Source organism: Liolophura sinensis, chromosome 12 (assembly GCF_032854445.1).
Source record: "Liolophura sinensis isolate JHLJ2023 chromosome 12, CUHK_Ljap_v2, whole genome shotgun sequence".
In the NCBI taxonomy this organism is placed as follows: Eukaryota; Metazoa; Mollusca; class Polyplacophora; order Chitonida; family Chitonidae; genus Liolophura; species Liolophura sinensis.
The window spans coordinates 24,513,507-24,537,409 of NC_088306.1; the positions used below are offsets into that span (position 1 = coordinate 24,513,507).

The window sequence follows — 23,903 nt, forward strand, 5'->3', positions numbered from 1 at the left end:
ATTAGATAACCTGAAATACGAACTTAAAACTTTCTCAAAATGTTTCTTGAAGAAGTGCCCCCCCCCCCCCCACACCCCACAAAAAAAAAAAAAATGGCGAGAAGCTTAGTTGTGTTAAAAAAGGCTGGACAACGAATACAGGAAAATTCCATCGTTCCAGTGTATATGAAATGAAACAGACGTTGGAGATTGAGAATGAACTGGAGTTATTATAGAAACACAGCGATGCAAACTTTAAATGTTGTGACCCAAGGCTTTCTAAATTCAAGAAAGTGTTGACTGCACCAAAATATTTTCTTAATCTGCAGAAATATAAGTGAGAGGAAAAAAAACAGTTGACATTATCCAATGGTGAAACTGTCAGTCACTGTGATGATATATTCCTTCTACAGATGGTTGATAATTTATCAAGGCAATCTGCACTGTCATCCATTGAGGCAACCCTGAGACAAGAAGGCATTTTCTTTCGTGAACAACCATTGTCACTAATAGAAATTAAGGCCGCACTGAATGGAATGTCGGCGAAATCCGGACTATGATGGCGAGACAGTCGATATCTCTTGCAGTTTGGGGGGAGGGGGGAGCTTTGCTGTGCCCTGTATTACACGAAGGATACAAGGACATTTTTAGTGCGGGTGAATTGATAAGAGTTATGAAAAGTGGAAAAATAAAACTTATACACAAGCATACAGGAGTACAACATGTCGACTACAACATAAAACAGTCTTACACATACACTATTTCGCATTATAGACCTACAATTATGCGCGCTATTGTCCTGGAAATACAAACCTGGATAGTGATTGTGGGATTACATGCCAATGATTAAAGCGTCACATCGAAATCAGAACACATGGAGAAATAGTAATGTCGTGAATCGATGAAATCTTTATTTATGTTAACATCAATTTCCATCTACACTGTCAATACCAAACGCTCTAATATTATATATACAAGTATATATATACGGGTCATTTATGGATATTGATCAAACATTGCATTGATGATTGCGGATATATTATGTACACAAAAAAATACATACGTGCGTATCACGTTAGTTACAATTCATAGTGTTTTATAGGCGACGTAGATCAGCATTTGGCTTTCCATCCTTCTGTGACGACTCCCACAGGTAGTAAAACGCAGGCAGCAGGTAGCTCATTTTATTCTTCAACACCTACACCGTACATGTAGTAAACACAAGGGTAAAGCAACATCAGAGACTTGATAACAGCTCCAGCATGTATCCAAATCTGACTACCGGTCTCTATTACACATACCGTATGGAGATACAGTGTAATATAAGCAATCTTGCATGCTTGTCACATAAGCTGTGCTTCCATCTTCCTGGTGTGCAGGCGAAGGGAAAGATCTATCAATACCCCTTGCTACTGTACAAGAGCTCCAACATGTACTCTCTTTGCATGGCTTTGCTCTCCACGATCCTTGCCCATTGATATTAATCATGTATCAAGTATAGAAATTTATATACTGGTATCCCTACACTGGATTGGATGCTAATCACATAGCTTTGACCTACCCTAGACCCTTTTCTTACGCCATATTGCTCGCAGGATATATCCCAATCGTTTTTTTCTGGTTTCAGTGCCGCCATCATCATTGCTTGTTTCTTTTCTAAACAATGCATTAACCCAATGTTGTCAAGTATTTGCATTTGTTTAACAGTCCCCCCACCCCGCCCTTTCCAAGCAGCTGTACTGGCTATGTTTACACTTCCCTACATTGCATGCAAGTCTCAATCTCGGCCTGACAATTTACCTGATCTCTATCGTACCCTCTTCATCAAGCATGCGTGATGTAAAACAGGCTACATGCATGCATGTTCACATCAACAACGCTATTATAACGTATTAAATAACATTTTAGAGAACATTAATAAGAAATGTATTTGAATTATACACAATTATTCACGTATTCTCTACCTTACTAATACCCATTTCTTACCTTAAACACAGGTTAAAACGAAAGGCTTTAAGTAAATATGGAAACCTGTCACATTCAGTCAAAAACGAATATAGATGTGGAAAGCACTGTAAAAACATGACTGCGCTATCAAATACATACTGCGTGGCGATAGACGGATGGGCAAAGGCTTCGTGAAGATAACTGTCTCTGCATAGAGCGCCTTAATCGACAGTAGACCAGTTCTATGTGAAGAAAACGACAAAAATGTATAGGGGTACACAACAGTCAAAAATTAACAGACACATGAGATGGGATGCATTGTATAATATTACATCATGTCACGATAACTCTTGTCCGAACCTTATTAATATTTCTACACATAGCTCTTAACGCTTGGTGAGTTTGTTTTCCGTAAAAAACAAAATCCAACAAAATCCATCTCCAGTCAGTCCGATCTTGAGCTTTATGTTAACCAGTTCTGAAGAAACACTTACACCCAGCTCGTCCGATATCCCTTATTTGGTTGCATGGTTAAGATATTATACCTTAGTATACATGTCCCAATGAAAATTGACTAGTCAACTTTCCGAAATGCGGGAGCGTGAATTACATTTGGCCAACAATGGACGGGCCAGGAGTACATAAGTAACTTCAGATCTACCAATAATTAACGACAAGCTACCAGATCAGATTTCCCTGACTTTGTGGTTGTTCAATAAGCTGCTGTTACATTATTAACAGAAATTTGTAGGAAATTTGTACTTTCTTTAACGGACTTATCGCATATTATCGTGGTACACGAGTATATCCATGTATATATCACAGTTCAGTTTGATCCTTCACATCTATGAACATGAGATTCCGTTTTTGTCTTTGTGCGTCACCGCATAACATGCAACATTTGGACAAGACGAGCTCAATCAAAAGGTTGATTTTCACATCTCTACTACCCTAAGTCTTCAACAAATTCGACCAGAAAAGTACAATTTCATACACAATTTAAAAACATAACTCATAACATTTTGAAGACTTGATAGGTTAGGGGCACAAATGCACTTAACCATACAACAATCATTTTTCTTAACATGACAACACAACAACTAAGTCCGTGGTCACAATTGCTGAGGATTTAAGGTAAGAACCTTATAATTACACATTTTTCTCTCCGCAACAAAGACATGCATGTATAATGTACACACACCGCGTTGCAATCCAACTAATATACAGTCAATCAATAACAATCGTGCAATCGAGCTGTCCAGTTTCGCAAAGATGTTGTACATGTACGACAATCCACTATATTTGATAATGGGAGGGTAATTGTCATGCCCCAAAAATCATACGACAAATATACCATAAAACATGTGGTACACCGATCTGTGAAACTGGGCCCAGACCTGCCAAAATGACAATATGTGCACAGCAGATAATGTCTTCTTACCATGAACATAGCTAAGTCGTAGGTTTCACACTTACTTTCGGTAGATGTTTGTAGCCATATCAAGACTAATCATGTCCAATCCCTCCGATCCACAAGCTACAGCAGGCAATCTTACAATGCGCACGTCCAGAGTAAAAGCCGAAGCAATATTTAAGCATAATATGCGATCAAAGCATCCCATGCATGCAAGCACAAACTATCACTAAAGCACATTCTGTGAGCTTCAACCATTTCCGAAGCACATCATCTTTAAACTCAATTCACACGTCTATCCGACGTAAAGTATACCTCAAGTCATATTAAAGGCAGTAACACGGCTGCATAAAGTCATACAAACAAATATGTACAGAAGCAGTCGACAGGTATCGACCTCTGTATTCTGGCCACGTTACTGCCGATGTGGCGTTAAGCTATAGCTATGTATTTATCAGTTAACACTATTCTACACATACCCTGGCATATCAATTAATACCGTTAACAATTCAATCCTTTTCACAATCCTAACATGAACACACCATGGTGGGAACTGTGTACAACAATTTTATTAGGCATCCACAAAGGGAGGTAATCATTACAGCCACCTGTCGATTCGCACTGCAACACATTTGCGTACCCTTGTACAAATACATATTTGTTCCCAGCGATGCTAGGGTCTATAGATACTCAGGCCATCAACTGCTTCTGTGCTTTTAGAGCAATAGCGATATTATTGCCCCAGTCGTTAGCTTTGGATCGAAGTAAACATCAAATATTTTCTCACACGTACATGTACAGTACACAAGTTTATAGTTTCTTGCTCATTAAATATGCATGTATGTCGAAAATATGTTATGGCTGGCCAGTGGGTTTGGCAAAGGGTGAAAACAAGAAAAAAAAAACATGATCAGGATATAATTTAATCATCTCTGATTACTGACCAATTAGCACATGTGCCATCCTGAGTATATTGCACTGAGAAAAATGCAAGTACATATGTGATAAAAACAAAAAACTCCAAGAATCCAACGTCCAGAGATCATATAAGCTAAATCCCACAATTTAAAAGTCATTAGAACTACGAAATACAACCACCACCAAGCAAATTTTTGGATTGTAGTTATAGGTGGGATGGTGTCCTACGATATTGCATGGCCTCCTTTATTATCAGATGTCCAGATCGTGACCTTAAATACTGTCTACTAAACATGTGCAATGGGGTGGGCTGATTTTGACTCACAGCTTTCTGCTATAAATGTACCGAAAATTACACGTAGATTGAAATACATATAAGTAAGTATCACGTTTGGAACACTACTGGCGAAGACATTACCACAACGGACAACGGACTATCTTTGTAGGGAGTGGAATCCTCTATGAAATCAGTACGACATTGCACCTTCTGGTGCTTCTCCACGAATCAATGATGTAAATGCTCAAAATTCTTCATTGATTTGCCTAGTTCTAGATATCGTACAATGTAAAGATGCATGCCAAAGATACCGGTTCAGAGGTCATCTGCTCAATCGTGGAATCCACGGGAAAAACACGGTAAAGTAACAAAGGAGACATTTTTTCTTGATACTTCTTCCTCTTATGAAAATGTGGTACAATTATTAAACCAATATAGGAAAAATAGCGCAATATGTCTCGAAGGTTTCTGCTCTTATTCACCCTCTTAATTGACCTATGTTAGTTAAGCATATGTTAGGAATTGTTTCTAGCCCAACAGATGGCACGGCCAGAAACGCTGTTAATACCGAAGATGCAATGCGGAAGATAATCCACACAAGTATGCCACCCTATTGTATACACATTAAACAGTCAGTATCACACATTAGTTTATGTAGAAAATTTGGTGTTCATTGGAAATACTGACGAAGGTTAGACAATCACATATCGACAATTTAATGCAGCAAAATAGGGTCCCCTTCTTGCATCGGTCGTAGGCCGTACGGTAGAAAACCCATAATACTTCTGGATGTTGTCCAAAAATATACCCTTGACAGGATAAACTCTTTAGTTCAGGGGGAAGATGATCGTATAAGAAAGAGCCTGGTTGCCAAAGTACGTTTTGAAAACAAACGCATACAAATGTAGGTCATCTATGTATAGTACCATTTTCATGCACACGCATCTCCATTTTAACTGTAAGCTCCATTTAATCATGGCAGGCACAGCCTAAAAGATTGGTTACATGGTTGATTGGTTGGTTTAGGGATAGCGTTAACAACTGTGTGACTGAATGTCATGCTAACAGGCTAAAGGGTTAGTTACATGTTGGTTGAAGGACAGTAGGATCTAGGGACAGCCTCGCTTACAGGCAAAAGGATTGGTTACTTGGTTGGATGGCCGTCAGTCTTGCCAGACGGACTTAGAGGTTGCCTATATTGTTGGTTGACCGGCCAAGGGATCGTTTTGAAGACTGGACGTCTGTCTGGTTGACTTTATCTAATCTATCTGGCCACCAGGCTAACAAACTGTGCAACTTTGTTCGCTGCTATAGTTGATGGCTGGCTTAATACCTTGCCGGCACTCAAAAGGGATTGTTTGAATAACTGTCTGTCTGTTCGCTTTCGTTGCTGGCCCTATGTCAGCAAGATAAGGGACTGGTTGGCTACCTGGCTAGATTGAGGATTTGTTGCAAGTATATGCAGTCTACAGACTAGCTTCCATGGCTGGTAGGCTAATCGCTGTTAGCAGATTGTGTTACAGATAATCGCTGGCGGGCTGTCCAAAAGATTGTTCAGCTACACATACATGTAACTGACTGGGTGAATTGTCTTGATACATGAAGGTGTTGAATGAAGATTTAAAATAATGGCATAATCGTTAAACTCTCCTCCATGAAGACTTCAAACCACACATCTCAATTACATTGTTCAAGCATTTTATGAAAAACAGGATTCATCAACATTCAGAATAACAATCAACAAATGGTACTACTATAGCCAAAGTGCAAGCACATGTACATATTGTCGTAGGTTACAAACACCCAAGCTGTTGAATACCATATCAATTTTGATAAGCATACTACATCTGGTATCTGAGAACGCTTTAAATACATATCACATCATATACATGTGCATATATTACCACAGATACATTTTGCACCCTTCACCAAATTCTTCAACCTCGATCTAGGCTTAAGGTACTTGTACATGTACGCATGTCACAAAAAACATTTCATTTCCCCACTTGTGTATTATAAGGTAACACCAGCAGTCAAACAAAAACACTGTACATAACATGGAAGATGCATTGCAAGCTGTTCCCTTTGTATTGTTGTTGCCTGCGCAACAATTATGTTTTAACAATTTAATGTTCCAAAGACTTTGCTTCAGAAAAAAACAGAAACATGCTGAGGCGACATGGTTCTAAAATATCACAAAGACATCTAGGTATATAAGATATTGTAACCATATAGGCATGTGAAACCAAAAGTGGCTTCCTCTGCAAAAAGTCTTCCCCCTAACAAGGGATGTCTTGCTTTCTGACCGAAAACAAACATGAGCAGATTTATATTAAACCAAACCAGCTACAAGTCAGTCTTGTACGGACATCTCCCATCTGATGAAGCTGTCTGTCACCTAAGCTTTGGATACTGTAGAGTCTCAGAACAGCCTCAGCAAAGTGAAGTCTGAATTTCACCGCAAGTCATGCCCAGCACTGTTTGAGTTTAACCAAAGTTTAACCCAAGATCACCAAGATTTGGCACTCGAACAGTCTTTACACACTCGTAACAACAGCTTCCCTGAAAAAACAATACAAAAGAGTACATGTGTGAAAATTTTTTAGAGATTTTCTGATAGATTACATATATCAGAGCCAAAACATCTTTTAATCAGTGTCTATCTTCCAATGATTTTAATACGTTGTTTCCTTGTTTCCTTTATCACATGTGGCCTCACTGAAGCATAATGCTGAAAGCACCAAATGTCAAACTCCAATCATATACTTGATCTAGGCTGCCAAACTGGAGCTATTTTTGGATCCTTTGACAAAATCCAGATGTATGCTGAACACAGGGCCATACTATAACCAGTTTGTTTTAAAGTTAAATCACTTTGAATATTTGATTGAAGTTTAATGCCATACCATTGAATTTTTTTGACAAGTTACTGTTAAACTTTTCAATTAAATTTGCATGCCATATTGGTGAAAGACAAGCAGTCATCAACGAATGCAATGTGTTGTCAACAAAGAGGTGCACCAAAGCCTACAAACATCGAGGGCAAGTCAAGCCAGAAATTTTTATCCAAGGCTAGGACTGAATATGTTGAGATTTGCGAACCTGACCAGTGAATCACTTCCCACATCCACAACAAGAAAACAGAACTTACACAATGACATCTCCGTTGCCCGGGAAAAGCTGGTCTTTTGAACTGATGGTGCTGGTGGACTTCCTATAACAGTCCTCAGGCAACAGTGGTTCTGATTTTTCAGCCTTATTCACTCTCTGGTAGTCTGATTCACTGCCACACAGTTTCACCTTGAACAAGGTCATTATGCTGGAGCTCATCAACAGACATGCTCCTGATGGATAAAAACAAGAGGAGAGGTTAATACTATGACTGAAAGGCAGGTGCAAAGAACAAGGCAAAAAGGTTCAGCCCATTAATAGAAACACCCATGAAGGAAGAGAACACCCCAAAAAATGTAGTGATGAACAAGAAACCCAGCTAAGTCAAAGTGGAGTTGATCAGAAGGACACATACCTGATGAATCAAGAGATTAAGGGTATTTGGCAAAATAGTCAGTTCATAGATCTTCAGTTGAATGTGGCATATTGTACAAAATATATACAATAGTTCTCTTTGACACACACACAAAAAAAAGATAGCAAAAGATGAGAGGGTGAATTCTCAAGACAGGCCGACATCTTACATAACTAACCCTAAAAAAGAATCTTATATGTGAGCTGCTTTGTGTTAACCAGCATGTTCCTGTTTTTTAAATCAAGGAGAACTAGAGAGCCAGAAAAATGGTAAAAGTACGACCCTGGCGGTGCCAGCAGACTTAATAATCAGTCATTACACTGGAACTTACCATCATCGCAGCTTTGACGTGCTAGTAGTATACACTGTAGCTGACCAGAGCAAGGGACATAACTCCCATGGACATAAAGTTGTCAGCAAGTTTAATTTTGGCATTCATGCAGCACTGTTTGTACATGTACTGCACACTTGTGTCAATAAAATAGCTGTTTGTTTATTTGTTTGGTCATTTAATTGCCAAAGATTTACATGTATTACTACCTTTATTTTACACTGTTATGAAAGTTGTACTCTTTTGAAACAGTCGTCAGGTTTACTTGTCTAAAACATGGTGCTTTAAATGAACATGTACAAGGAGACCAAATCAGTGCCAATCAAAGTGCAAGGTAAAACTATCCCCAACATTACTTTCTTTAACTTTCTCTGGGTGATTAAAAAAATTTAAATAAAAAAAAATATGTGATACCACATTATTTAGATATGGTCAGGTAAATCACAAGAACGAACTCTCTTTAACGGGATCATTAAAATGGGAGAAAAAAAATAATAAGGTAAAGCATTTCTGGACACACTTCTCTACTGCCTTTCATTTCACGCACACAGTATCTTTCTCTTTTACTTTTTTTTACACTTTAAGGCACCATTGACAAAATGTGCACTAATTTATTTTTATTTCTTTCTGTGATTGCTGTTTTACAGCATACTCCAGAATACTTGACTTATACAGCATCGGCCAGCATTATGGCGAAAGGAAACCGTGCACAGCCCGCAGGGAATCCACAACCATACGCAGATTGTTGGCAGACATTCCCATTGAACTCACAGCGATCGCATTGGTGGGAGCCTCCTTGGTGACGTCCTCAGTCAACGCGGCCCCCTATTTCAATTTCAAATTGTGCTACATAAGATAGCACTCTTGACATGGAGATACATGTAGTTCATGAGGACAAAAGGCAGATGACCTTACCTGCCAGGTAAAACACATATTTGAACCTATATTCTTCTTGAAGCAATAGACCTGGAACAATAGAAAAAAACAGTTACTACATGTATGTGAACATACTGAATTCATCAATGCAGTGGGAAAATGTGAACTTGACAGCCGAAATACTGCATAAATAACAATTAACAATTAATTAAACATTAATTTATTTTATTTGATTGGTGTTTTACACGGTTCTCAAGAATATTTCACTCATACGACAGCGGCCAGTATTATAATGGGAGGAAACCGGGCAGAGCGCAGGGGTAATCCACAACCATCCGCAGGTTGCTGGCTGACCTTCCCATGGCTATTGTAACAGTGCAAGTGGCTGACCTCTATCTTCCAAAGAAGAATTTTTGCCCAATTTCAAAGGTAAATGAAGTTGTAAGGGTTATACAATTCTTATTTTAATATGCACATATATGTATTTAGTTATAATGTACTTGTGTTCTTTACTCAGACATGCCTGTTGTATCCGAACACTGTTCTAAATTGAACCTACATATGGGAAAATCACCAACATTTTCAGCCAATAAAGTCCTTTGTTCAGTAAAATTTATGCATTCAATTATCATAATAATAACATCAAAAATGATTTTTTTTTCTGGTCACTAATGATGAAAGCTTCATAAACATGAAATTGTGCACATTAAGAATTAGGGTAATGTTACATGTGCTTACACATGTTGCCTAGATTTCAATTATCTTTTTCTTTTTTTTTTTCAAAAAGCACAAAAAAGTGTTGCATATTCCCTGGTCATTTTCCTCGATTCCGAGAGTTCTATTGATTTTAGAAAAGTTTTATGAGGTCTGTTTGGAATGATGGAAACATGGAATGATATTCTACTTGAAAATTGTAAGTTTCAGCACCAAAAATAATATTTTGTGACACTGACTTGCCTCTAGAAATGCACTTTTGTGGGTGCAATTTTCTGTCATTTAGGGTGATAACCCTTCTATGTACAAATGTACGTCGGATAACCGTGTGTTACATGAGTCAGATACTCACTGAAATACCGTATATGTACACGTAGCTAGTTTGGAGTGGAAAAATGTAGATAACTTTAATGTCTATGTATGCACAAGTGGAGTTATACTGGAAAAACCCTGACAAACTGTTAAAGAAACAGCACTTCAACTTGTTTTTTTTGTTTATCAACAGATGTATCCTAAAATAATCACTTAGATGACCCAGCAATAAAACATAAATCACTATCGTGTTTGCAACACTATATACATGTAGGGCCATATGTAGGTTACAAAGATAAGTGATCAATCAAAAGGTGACAAGAGGTAAGCCAAAAGGTCAAACCACGGTTAACAAGCTCCTTGACAGTGGATGACAGCAGAACAAACAGATCTGATACAATATCTTATCACATTTTAAGTACAACTGATTGGATTGGAAGTCTTCCTGGAGTGCCCTACTGTACATATACATGTGTATGCATGTATGGCCATCTTCAGAAATGTGTTCATTAACGGAAACTTCACTGGTCCTCCAAATAAAGGGATGTACACATAATATAAAGTTTTAACTGCACTATTATTTTTACAAAAATTCTCTTTTTTTTTTTTTCAACGTTAATTTCTTTCAAATCCATGTCCCTTTCATTGGGCAACACCAATTTTAGTTTGTGTCTTACCAGTGAGTCAGCACTAAATAATCCAAAAATAGACTCAAAAATAAAACTTGAAAATCCACCTATTATTTTATCTCATCGTAATACTTTAAAGAATTTCTGTTTTTCAAAGCTTTCCTATCAGGTAAAAAAAAAAAATCAACAGCAGGAAAAATTTCTGCGAAAGTCCATATTTATCACAAAACCAATGATTTTTTATTCAGATTTTCATTTCTATACCCTCCTAGAGCACTAAGAAAAGATTTATTCTGGCTGTGAAATACTTAACACACTAAAATGGTGTACATGTAGCTTAAGCCAAAAGAAATAAAACATTTCTTCTGTTCAACCCTATTTTTTTCTGATATAAGTTTTGTGTTGCCTTAACAAAAAAATTATATAACAATGGCCAACATGTACACGTTTACTGTTATCAAGGCTTGGGGTTAAAGGTCAAGAGGTCAAGCTCTGATAAACGTAACACCAATCAGCATGCATTATGGCTAACACCGATTTTAAGTCAATTTATATACTGTATACATGTATATCCATGCACATGTACAAGCATGTTTACAGTGCCTCATCATTTCACTTATCAAACATGGAAAATTTTAAATTTTAAACTGAAGACATTTGTATTTAAAGCCAATGACTTTGTCAGCCATATTGGCAGATCTTTTTGGGGAATAACATTCTGTTTGGGGTGACACTTACCTTGCACAGGACAGAACACTTCGGAAGGCATACACACTTGTTGGAATGTTCATAGAAAATTTTACAAGAGACTTCAACAAATTCTTTTTAATTGTGACTTTAGCCCATGTTTCAATTCAGCCTGGGAGTGCTCTATTTCTGTACAGACATGTATATTATGTTAATTTGTTCAAGTCCAGCTCATGCTGGCTTCCTCTCCGGCCGTACGTGGGAAGGTCTTTCAGCAACCTGCAGATGGTCGTGGGTATCCCCCGGGCTGTGCCCGGTTTCCTCCCACCATAATGCTGGCCGCCTTCGTATAAGTGAAATATTCTCGAGTATGGCGTAAAACACCAATCAAATAAATAAATAATTAATTTGTTAATTATATTGATATGTTAATAATTACAGGCTTTGTTATATGTTAATTCCAGCCGATTAGTTGCTAACAACGGTAAAACAATTACTGCTGCTCAATCCTGACATGGAGAGACATGTACAGGCAATATGTTATTGCCCATGTATGTACAGCACATTTGTAAATGAGGCAAATGCCCAGAAACATTTTTGAGGATATTTACTGTACATCACAGTACATATACATGTACTTGGTTTGGGTGCATGTGTCATACATACACATATATTTGTAACATAATGACCTGGTTAGATAATCCTGAATAACTAGACTTGTGGGGCAAACTGTACCGAGGAATTCTGAGGTCAGCGGTCAAGGTAGATCAGAAAGTCAAGTAGGAAAATATCTGATCTGCCGAGCATAGAATATCATACCACCAGAAGTGGGTGGGGAAATGCAAATGAGGCAGTGGATTATTATTTTTATGTAAGCCAACAGGTTCACAAATGCTTGCATTCAAATACAGAGAATTTGCAAAACAACTACTCATTTAAAAAAAAATCGAAGCACTATTAAAATAAGCTCTCAGGAGTTTCCGAATTGAATGAGGAATTTTATGTACAATGTAGTTTTGATGTAAGAAAGACAGTGTGTACCACAATATCACACACATACATGTATAGGAACTGTCAAAGACTTCAATCACGCACGAAACCTCATTTTCCTTAACTTCAATCCTAGAATTTTCTTCCTGTGTTACATTTTTGTGACATTACATGAATTATTATCGAAGATACTATCACATTATCATGGGATAGAACAAGCCAAGTGGGCTTAAAGCCTGCATGGACTAGATGTACATGTATGTAGCACGTGTTTGTACTGGTAGTACATACCCTGTGCTGTCTACATGTATCAGCATTGTATCACGGGATAGAACTAGCCTAGTGGGCTTTAAGCCTGCATGGACTAGATATACATGTATGTAGCACATGTTTGTACTGGTAGTACATACCCTGTGCTGTCTACATGTATCAGCATTATATCATGGGATAGAACTAGTCTAGTGGGCTTTAAGCCTGCATGGACTAGATGTACATGTATGTAGCACATGTTTTTTACTGGTAGTACATACCCTGTGCTGTCTACATGTATCAGCATTGTATCATGGGATAGAACTAGCCTAGTGGGCTTTAAGCCTGCATGGACTAGATGTACATGTATGTAGCACGTGTGTGTACTGGTAGTACATACCCTGTGCTGTCTACATGTATCAGCATTGTATCATGGAATAGAACAAGCCTAGTGGGCTTTAAGCCTGCATGGACTAGATGTACATGTATGTAGCACATGTTTGTACTGGTAGTACATACCCTGTGCTGTCTACATGTATCAGCATTATATCATGGGATAGAACTAGTCTAGTGGGCTTTAAGCCTGCATGGACTAGATGTACATGTATGTAGCATGTGTTTGTACTAGTAGGACATACCCTGTGCTGTCTACATGTATCAGCATTGTATCATGGGATAAAACTAGTCTAGTGGGCTTTAAGCCTGCATGGACTAGACGTACATGTATGTAGCACATGTTTGTACTGGTAGTACATACCCTGTGCTGTCTACATGTATCAGCATTGTATCATGGGATAGAACTAGCCTAGTGGGCTTTAAGCCTGCATGAACTGGATGTACATGTATGTAGCACGTGTTTGTACTGGTAGTACATACCCTGTGCTGTCTACATGTATCAGCATTGTATTTATTATTCCATTAAATAAATTCAAACAAATATGGACTGTGGTGACATATAATTCTCACATTCCATCATAATGATATGCTGAACAAATTATGTACCCAGACATATCTGGTGGTATTTCGTTTCTAGTTTTACATGCTGTATTATTACATATACATGTATGTATGTACATAATGTGAGGATAAAAATATCATGAAATCATCCTTTTTTTTTAACCAGTGAAATATCCAGCGCTATTTTGATACCAGCAACAGAGCACCAAAATGGTTTATGTCCCAAAATGATAGGACACTTTCCGGGTTCCTTGATTTTGTTCCATAATAATTGTATCTTTCAATTACCCTGACAAGAATACTGAAAGACATAGCACAAAGCAAAAACTATTCATACAGATCGCGCGAGTACACTATGAGTATTTTGGCCAAAAAATGTCTCTCAAAATGTCCAACCACATGTTCTCAAAATGGCCTGGAATTACAGGAATCATTTGAGATTGAATTCTTTTGTGACCAAAGGTAAAAAAAAAAAAAAAAAAAACCTACTGTATCATGTGACATGTTAAAAATATTGGGCAACATATGTTGACATTAATTTACTCATCACCTGTCTCTTTTTTCCCTTTCGTGATAGAAGAGTTGGAACTTTTAACTCCTTTAATGTCCCTGAAAACTCACCAGCTGCAGGTCCCCCGATCAAACATCCCAGCCCAATCATAAAGCAGAGGTAGCCTGTTCCCAAGGCGATATACTGTGGTCCTATCAGCTCGCGGCTGACCTGCGACAGAAAAGTTGTCCAAAATCCACTGTAGAAGCCAAACAATATCGTGTAGCCCACTTGGCCAGAATATCTCTGGAACAGCAACGGGCATATTCCAGTGATCACCATGCCAATACCCACAGAGCATAAGACCTCTGTTACGTTGTCCATGGCGGAGTTACTGCCCATGAAGGCGAATATCATTCGGCAAGTGAAAGACGCCAGTCCAATGCAAGCAATCAGGAAAGTGGTCGTTTGAAAGTCTGTTCCCTCTGACATGGCGTAGGAGGGTAAGTACATGTATATCACAGTGGTGCCGAAACTCCAAAACAAATGGCTGAAGCACATGGCGTGAAACAAGGTGTTCTTCAAAGGGAGGCAAGAAAATACTGGCAACAGCTTCACTTCTTTGGATCTGGGCTGTGGTGCCATGATGGCTCCGCAGACACACAGGTTTAAAGCTACTCCGCCTAAAATCAGAAAGGTCCCGCGCCAGGCAAAGTAATCCAGGAGGTAGCGAATGGCGATGGGGAATGCTACAATTCCAGCTCCTATGCCGCCCATCACACAGCTGAGCGCCTGGAAGCGGCCATGATGGAAACTACGTTCAACTGCCACAATGGACGGAGTAAGAGCCAAGCCAAATCCTAATCCTGCACAAACATAAAACACAAGGTTAAACTCTGTTGCATATATAAATAAATAAATACACATATATGCAAATCTCCGATAAGTAACAAATACATGTATTAGTTACCGAAATATTTCTGGACTTGCCTGTCTCTCACACCAGCCAATCAGAATTGACTGTGTATTGTTTTACGTAACAATACCACCTGAATCAATGTGACCTCAATGATGTAATGTGACCTCAATGGTTGAGAAAATGCATTGCAGACATAACTGTAACAAAAAACTCTATCTAGAAAAATGTCCAATTTCACATGAATAGAATTTTCTTTACACTAGTGTCGACATTCATTCTGTATGAATACATGTGTGTTACATTAGCATTTCAGTCCTTGTTTGCAGAAGAGATTTAGTCACATGAAAACATGGCTGGGGGTTACAATTGTCATAAATTCATCGCAAAACTTGGAAGACATTGTTTCAGCCATGACCTGCTTTCTCTGCAAATTACGTAACAGTTCATGATGTTTCTGATATGTTGCTAGCAAATAAATTAAACTGGAAGAGATCCAAAACAAAGTGTTAGACAGTTTTGCCACACACAAAATTAAAGGACTCTTTTTAGTCCCAAGCATAATATTTACTCATAAGCTGGTTTTACATGTATAAGCATGTGGATGAGTATACATGACTTGAGTAAAGTTCTCCAAACTTTCAAACTATGTATAAGTCCCCTCTGTGCCCCTGCACCCATTCGGTCTAATCCCCACATGCCCGCCCACATCCTTTGAAGCCATTTTTACCCCCCAAAGTGAAAGTTGAAAAATTTGCTTGCACTGTTATTACACATGATAATCTGCCTATTAAGAAACAAAAGCAAAGCGTTTTATGTTTCTTTTAACAATTTTTCAGTCATCTGATGACGCGCAGTCATTAAGTTGTGTACATATATCGTGTCTTGTTGTGACAGGGCGAATCCATGCTACTAAAGTGCTGAAGAAACCAGACATGTCACCCCACTCAGTCACATTATACTGACACGAGGCCAACCAGTAATGTTTCATTGCTCTAACATCTCACTTCTGAGCGCCAAGTGAGGCAGCAGCAAAGTACCATTTTGGTACGAGCAGGTCTTCGGTATGACCTCACCCGGGTTTGATCCTGAGGTCTCTTGACTTGAAGGCAGATGGCTCTAACCATTAGGCGTAAAACAATCGGGAAGGATTACTTAGATATGGTTTTCAATGGTCTTTCTGCTGATATTTACTTTTTCTTGTTTTAATTTAGAAGAATAGACAATACTACCCCAAGTGTATCTAAAGTTTAAGAAGAGTACTGGTGGTGCAATTTTTTTTTTCCGCAGCGTTGTACAACTGAGATACCGGAGTTCAGCGCCACCATGTTATCAATTTTAACAAATCAGGTTTGGGTTATTTCACTTGCCCCAGAACACACCTGCAAGCGCTCTCACCACAATCCCCGAGTTGTCTTTCACCATGTAGCATGACCAGAGAAGTTTAAGAGTGACTCAACAGTGTGATATATTTGCGGTTTTCGCAAGGCTTCTTAAGCACATCAAGAATTTCAGAGTTATCAACTACGTCGGAGAAAAAAGTTGTTAATGTCTGCTTGCACCACTTCTGCACAAGTCTGGAAATAACTGTAAATTTTGCATCTATTCACATTACAAAATTTCACTTTTATTTACATGGCAGTTTTGTGCTGTACAGAACAGTTGGCCCCTGTCAAAATAATACGTATTGTAGCGTATTGTCTTTGATGCTTGTTTCCAGGCTTGATTAAAAATTGCTAAAATTATACTATTTGTCGTCGTTTCTTTTACATGAACATGCATAATAACTTGTGCTTACCAGTGAGGCCACCAAAAGTGAAGTACATGTGATAGAGTTGTTTGACGAGCATGGTCAGGGCGAGTCCAGTGGCAGCCAGCACCCCTCCTAGCATAATGCTGAACCGACATCCCAGCTTTGACGCCACAAAGCGAAACACCACACCTGTTTAACAAAAAGTTTACATATCTTTCACATTAAAATGATTTCCTTAATTTCCATTTGGTGCCTTATACTTTATATTATGCTACTTTGTTCATTGTTCTGCAAATCAGCCTGTCACAAATCTATTATATATCTTTCATGTAATTTAATATTTCAGGATATTTATAATAACTCCATGACATACATATATAACAACAGCCAAAAGTCACAATTTATAAATAATCTTGAAACAGTTTATCCTAATATATTATGCTAATATGGGTCTGGGATGGGTCTTGAACTCACAGCGACAGCATTGGTGAGAGGCTCTTAAGTACTTTTGATGTGCTAGCACGCTAACTACTCTTTCTTTTTTCAATAAAAATATACATGTACTAAAACAACGCTGCAGCCTGGCCTACCTGAGAGAGCCATGGTGTAGAGGAGCCATGACACGGCCCAGGACGTGTCAAAGTGACTCTCGCAGAACACCTGGCGTAGCGCCACATGGAATATGCCCATGCTGTATGTGATGCCGCAGACGATGAACTGGACGAAGAACGCCGCAATGACCACAGCCCAATTCCCACCTCCTTCATTCTCATGCATAGTGGGCCTCTTCTTCAACGCAACCACAATCATCTAGAATCCTGGTCAAACAATGAATAATACAATCAAACAACCATTACACATTAAGGTTTACAAATACTTCCATGTATTGTATTTCACCTGAAGACTGGTATATAAAAGTGTACTTCAGGAAGGACATAAAAGCCTTACAATGATATTATTGATGCCACCTCTTAAGGTTTTCTGATAGGAAATTTATCGAACTTCACAAAAAAGGGGATGAATCAATCAGAATCAAGCAAAATGTATCATTTAAAAAAAAAAAACAACTTTTAATACATAAGTGAGTGAGTGAGCACTTGGAGTTTAACATCGTACTTAACAATTTTTCAGTCTTATGATGACAAAGGGATCTTTAGAGTGCATGTAATGTGCCTCCTTGTTTTTTAGGACAGAGTTCCACTGCTCTTTTATCTAGTGCTGCTTCACTGAGACGCCTTACCGAACGCAAGTAAGACCGAGTCATTATACTCATACGGATCAACCAGTCATTGTACTATCCCCTTCATGCTGAACGCCAAGCGAGGAAGTTACAACTTTTAAGGTCTTAGGTGTGACTCGACCAAGGATTTATCCTGGATCTACTGCTCCCGAAGAGGATGCTCTACCAACTGTGCTATCAGGGCCAGTTTTAATACATGAAATACAGTGCTTACACATCCATGTATGTACACTTCCAACATGTGATGTTACATACAAGTCTATATACATACAGTGTTTGATACTATCATTTACATATAAACAGGAAAGGTTTGCTGGGTGAGAGGAGGGTGGACTCATGTCATAACAAAACCATTACCATCTAGTAGCATGAGTTTTGGACAGGGAAAAGGTCACTTCACCATTTGTAACTCTGCCACCAAAACAAAATTCAAAAATAAAAAAACAAAAATTGCCGGTCTACATGCACATGTCCTAGTCCCATGGACCATGGTTAAGTGTGCTGTGTGTCAACAAAAAGGAAGATCATGGGGAAAATTTTGATGGCATAAAAGGAGAACTTTGTTAAACAAGGTTTAAAACTACACGCAGGATTTAAACAGAACTCAAAAGCAATAATGATGACCTGAAATCATCCATGACCTCGAGAGCTTGCAGGAACTTTGTGCAATATCAGTTCTATTTCAAACAGGTTTATATAGGCCAGCAGTACCTATGATATATGCTGTGTTATCTATTTAAAGGCTACAATATGTAGGCCACACACACAGAATTGTTTCTATCCCAAGCACTGTACCAGCTACCAATCCACAGTATCAAATTTATGTTAGTAGCCCTGGCATAAACATCCAAATATTTTCACTGTAACAAAAACTCAAAGCTGGATAGTGCATTCATACATATCATATGTGGATATAGGTTTCTGATAGTCTGTACAGGGCCATTCTGTTATTCTATTAGAAATCTTTGCTTATGGTTACTAGCCTTTTATCCAGGATGTTTTCATTATAATCTAATTATTTTTTTTTTCATGACAAAAAAGGTATAATGTTTTCAATTAAATTGTACAAGTTTATTTTTTCTAAATCATGAAAATTCTAAACCACCTGTCTGTAAAACAGCATCTTAAAGTAAAACCTTCATATTTTTTTGTCTCAAAAAGGTAGGTGCGTGTTATGGGAGCTACTTATACCAGGAGAAAGTGAGAAAAGGGAACGGGGTGGGTTGGAGTAAAGGAGGAGTCAATTTATGAGGTGCATTGCCAGCACTAGGCAGGGTGTGTGGGGGGGGGGGGGGGGAGGGGGGCATTCTTGGGAGAGGGGGGAGGTGATGATGAGATGGGGTTTAGGCATCATTTCATGATATGGTGACTAATGTTACTTTATAACATGTGGGGAAAAAACATGTATGTACTTAGGCGTTGACACTGTCTACTGAACTGTAGTCATATGTATGGCAGGCCTGCATACAATGGAATAGTAGAGCTAATAGCAGTAGGCCTAGCCTAATGAATTAGACACTGTATGCTAACGATACAGTACATCATGATGTAAGTCTAGTACACTGAGAACGTTGCAATGTTAATGGTTTCATTAGATCTTTATCAATCCAATTCGTTGTAAAAGCTAATGACACCCGTTAAAAAAGAGAAAGATTTAAACGACAGTCGACAGAAAGACATCAAAACAGAGGAACCAAAGTGCCACATTAATGATGTTGTTTACATCGACACAAATGAGGGCATTGAGGCTGAGGATGAGGAAATCACCGCTTTCGACGGGCAGCAAACTGGAAGCACTGCAAGGTTTACATAGGGCAAAGTTCAGATATAAAACAACATGCTTCTCACTTTGCTAGCGCTCGCCTTCCCACCAAATATCAAACGTTGCAATCACGTTTTCCCGAGTGATAAAACTTCGTTTATCTTTTCTTTTCGATGAAAGCCACGGAAAATGGCACTCTTCACAGCGCCCTCTGGTGCTGATGTCAAAAATATTTCTAAGAGAGACAACTTTTGAAATACCAGCTGATTAATTCCCTTGCAACTCCGCCAGAAGTAGGCAACATTTCATAGCTCGGGCACATATAATGCTTTCGGATAGTGGTTCTTATAATGGTTTTTTACATGTATGTAGCTGTGACAACTTTTCGACTGACCTAAAACAGGTATGTTAAGTACGCTACTCTTAAATATTTATGCAGCAGTCGGTTGTTTAACAGAAGCTATGTACAGGGACAGAAGTAATGGACTTTTTTTGCCTAGTGGAGATTTTTGGCAACAAAAACCATTTTCGCTAATGAAATAAAATTTTTTGTATTTACCAAGAATAGCTCAAACGATTGCCTTTCAGCAAATAAGATACTATTTATAGGACTACCGGTAGTGTTAAAATGATTTTAACGTGCAATGCGGCACATAATATTAAAAAGTACCGGTGCAAACATTGCTATCGATTTTGAATGTTGACATGTACATGTACAGGCGTGGCCGATATACATGTATCTGGGCTATGCAAAAATAACAGAAACAATTTGATTGAAATTGCCAATATTTAGCCGGTATAGCCTCTTAAATATGAAGTGTATTCGACGTGTGTGTTTACGTGTGATGAGCATCTATTACAATCTATATAATAAACCCCAACGAGCATCTATTACAATCTATATTATAAACCCCAACGTTCAATTTTAAAACTAAACTCGCGTGTAAATTTATCGGCTTCATCAGAGTGGGAATCTTATCTTAGTCCTGTATTCAAAAGAATTCGTTTATATTGGTGTGGAATTGTTATTGGACGAGTCTGAAGATATTTGTGGAAATATTCATATCGTCTTATATTGTCTAGCAAAGATGGGGCACTCAAATGTGCTCGAACCAGCTGATCTCGAAAGCTTTTAAGTCTATGTCTTGCACACAGGCACCAACATTAATCGGCCAGATATTCAACCTTTAACATGGCCGACTTGATATACGTGGATGGCTTTTACAGTTAAAAGTCTTAGTGTATGTAAAAGGGTAAAAGGATTTAAAAGCTGCTTACAACTAGCTTTGCAATAGACGGCAAGTCGTGGGTTGTGTTTGTTTTTAAGCTGTGATCCTTCACGTCAACAGATTGCACAATGTGCCGTACATGTACTTATACAGATGTAGGCCTGTACACCAAGCTGTCAACATTGCTTAGTTTGTTCTGTGGGCTTAATGAGTTGCTGGGAGGGTGTGAGGGGTGGTGGGGAGGGGGTATTTAAGACAATGATGCCGAACTGACCAGAGCAAATAAGGGAAACGGCAGACCTCTGGTTGTAGGCAAAGTCCAGGCGTACATGTATTTAAAGTCGAAAAGCAGACTATATACGTATTAGTACTTTGCACTTCTGTATTTTAAGTACGGCATGAAATTCGTGCTCATGTAGTTTTGTCCATGATGAAGGCTAGATAAATATTGGCATACTGTGTTAGGCATACGTACAGTGACGTACATGTCTGTTAACCCGTAAAGCTACACCCATACGTACATTCTGCAAATTACCAGATTGGTATAGCACATTGCAAAGTTACGCAAAAGTAGATGTATAATGTATATATACATGTGTATATATTGTCCCTATATTAAATTTAAGGATTTTTTTCCTCACATATAATGTACAATGGGGGATAGTGACGTGAATACCATGCATGGCTGCTTAGCTTTATATCTGCTACAATATACGAGTTATAAAACCATTCGCTGGCATCGACAAAAATTAGAGCTGCTAATTCTCACTCTCATCACTCAAATATTTATACTCACACGTAGGGTCCGCAGGAGACTTTTTGCGTGCAATTCGTGAGATCGATTCTATAATACCAGTGCATAGGCCAATACTGTATGCGATGTGTCCAAAGTAAAACGCATCATAGATTTATCCACGCGTGTACAACCAAGTTCAAACCACAATTTGAAGCTATATGTATCTGTAGCACTGTGCGCCACAGATATACAAACTAAGGTGGCTGTTTATCCACCAGCCCTAACCTCCACTGCTGTATAGCCTACCCACAGTAACTGAATACTCCCGAGGGGTCATCGCTTACGTCTGTGCATCAGATATAGGCCTACACATGCAGGCACGCCGTGGAGTCAAAGTTCCACCGTTGTACGACCCGCCGTAACTACTGGGGCTACAGTTGGAGCTGTGTATGTACCTACTGTACGCAATAACCCGAAGGATGGCGAGATCTAATATTCTCTGGAAGGCTATATAAGTCTTTAACAATGACTTTAATTTTCTGTGAAGTACATGTGCATGTAAACACATAGGTATGCAGACAATATGTGTATCTTTACTATAAGTACATGCAGAAGAGTGTTTGTACGTAAATGCACATGCATTTATTGGGAGCTTTGTTCCTGTGCCTGTTGATGAATACACAATGCACAAATATATAGGGAGACTATAGTTCGATCTAACATGTGCTTATGCAGTTTCAAGAGGCTGAGATCGAATGGGTGAATGGAAATTTATAATTCTGCGGTCTGCAAGTTAATCTTTATATAGGTACATATTGGGTACGTTACCCCAAAGGCTACATACCCCAGCTCGGCTGTAGAAGATATATCTTCAATCCAAGTGGAAATATAGTAATAGCTTACCTCAGCCCAGGGAAAGCATGTCTGCCTCGTATAGACTAGACTACATGTATGCCGTGCAAACTTGTTCTCTGTCGAATGTTTCCCAAACAAAGACGTCGTATACGGCTGGTCGTATCGTATACACGACTGGTACAGTAAAGAAATCCAAGTAGTCTAAACGCGAACGGTAAACCTACAGTCTAGACGCTTCGCTTTGCTCTGTTAACTCCAACCGGCTACAGACTCCTTCAATGGCCTGCAAATCAGCCTTGGGGCTGTCTTCACTTGAACAATGACTAAAATATAACAGTCTAAATGTGATTTAATAACCAGCTAGAGAACCAAAACAAGGGTAAAGATTCGTCCTGCTGAGACAGCCAAACAAAGACAACCTGTTCTATCGCACAGCTGATTCTGATGTCATTTTCTGACAGCTGACTAAGTAGGCCAAAGTTCACAAACCATGTCATGTGACGGCAAAGGTCAAAGCCTGCACGTGACCCTCGATGGGGGCGGGTTGAGGGAGTGCATATATATGTATATACATACATACAATGCTGATGGTGTTAAGTATTTAGAATACAGTATTTATATCCGCTATTTTGTATCTGTTGAGTGGCCTCCGTGCCTCAGTTGGTTAGCCAATGACCCTCTCACTGATGCGGTCGCTGTGAGTACAAGTCCAGCTTATGCTGGCTTCCTCACCGGTTGTACTTGGGAAGGTCTGGCAACAACCTGCGGATGGTCTTGGGTTTCCCCCGGGCTCTGTCCGGTTTCCACTCACCATAATGCTGGCTGCCGTCGTAAAAGTGAAATATTCTTGAGTACGGCGTAAAACACCAATCAAATAAATAAATAACTAAATTTTATCTGTTGCAGCACAGAAATATGATTAAAACAGAAAGAAGGGCGAGGAACTTGATATTATGGGCTATACTTCATGATATAAGATGAATATTTTTGTTCTAGTATTGTTCAATAAATTGCACGAACATCACGAATTTACGTAGGACTATAGGCTCCAACAAGAACTGTGAAGCCTAATGCTTGCGACTTATATACAGGGTGTCCCAGAAGTCGTGCACCATC

At 38.8% G+C, this 23,903-nt stretch overlaps 1 protein-coding gene across 2 annotated transcripts; it reads right to left on the minus strand.

The window, feature by feature from the left end:
• Positions 1-870: 870 nt before the first annotated feature.
• On the minus strand, positions 871-23,171 carry LOC135479060 (monocarboxylate transporter 12-like). 2 transcript variants are annotated; one of them, XM_064758777.1, is made up of 7 exons: positions 22,836-23,171; positions 17,556-17,783; positions 17,011-17,154; positions 14,428-15,162; positions 9,308-9,358; positions 7,687-7,879; positions 871-7,097 (listed from the first exon to the last, which is right to left on the minus strand). In XM_064758777.1, the coding sequence occupies exons 2-7, from the start codon at positions 17,773-17,775 to the stop codon at positions 7,073-7,075; spliced, it is 1,368 nt and encodes a 455-aa protein (XP_064614847.1). In that variant the 5' UTR covers positions 17,776-17,783; positions 22,836-23,171; the 3' UTR covers positions 871-7,072. The 2 variants fall into 2 exon arrangements, with proteins under 2 accessions (XP_064614847.1, XP_064614848.1); XM_064758778.1 differs by lacking the exon at positions 22,836-23,171 and adding an exon at positions 20,054-20,165.
• Between the last annotated feature and the right edge of the window lie 732 nt (positions 23,172-23,903).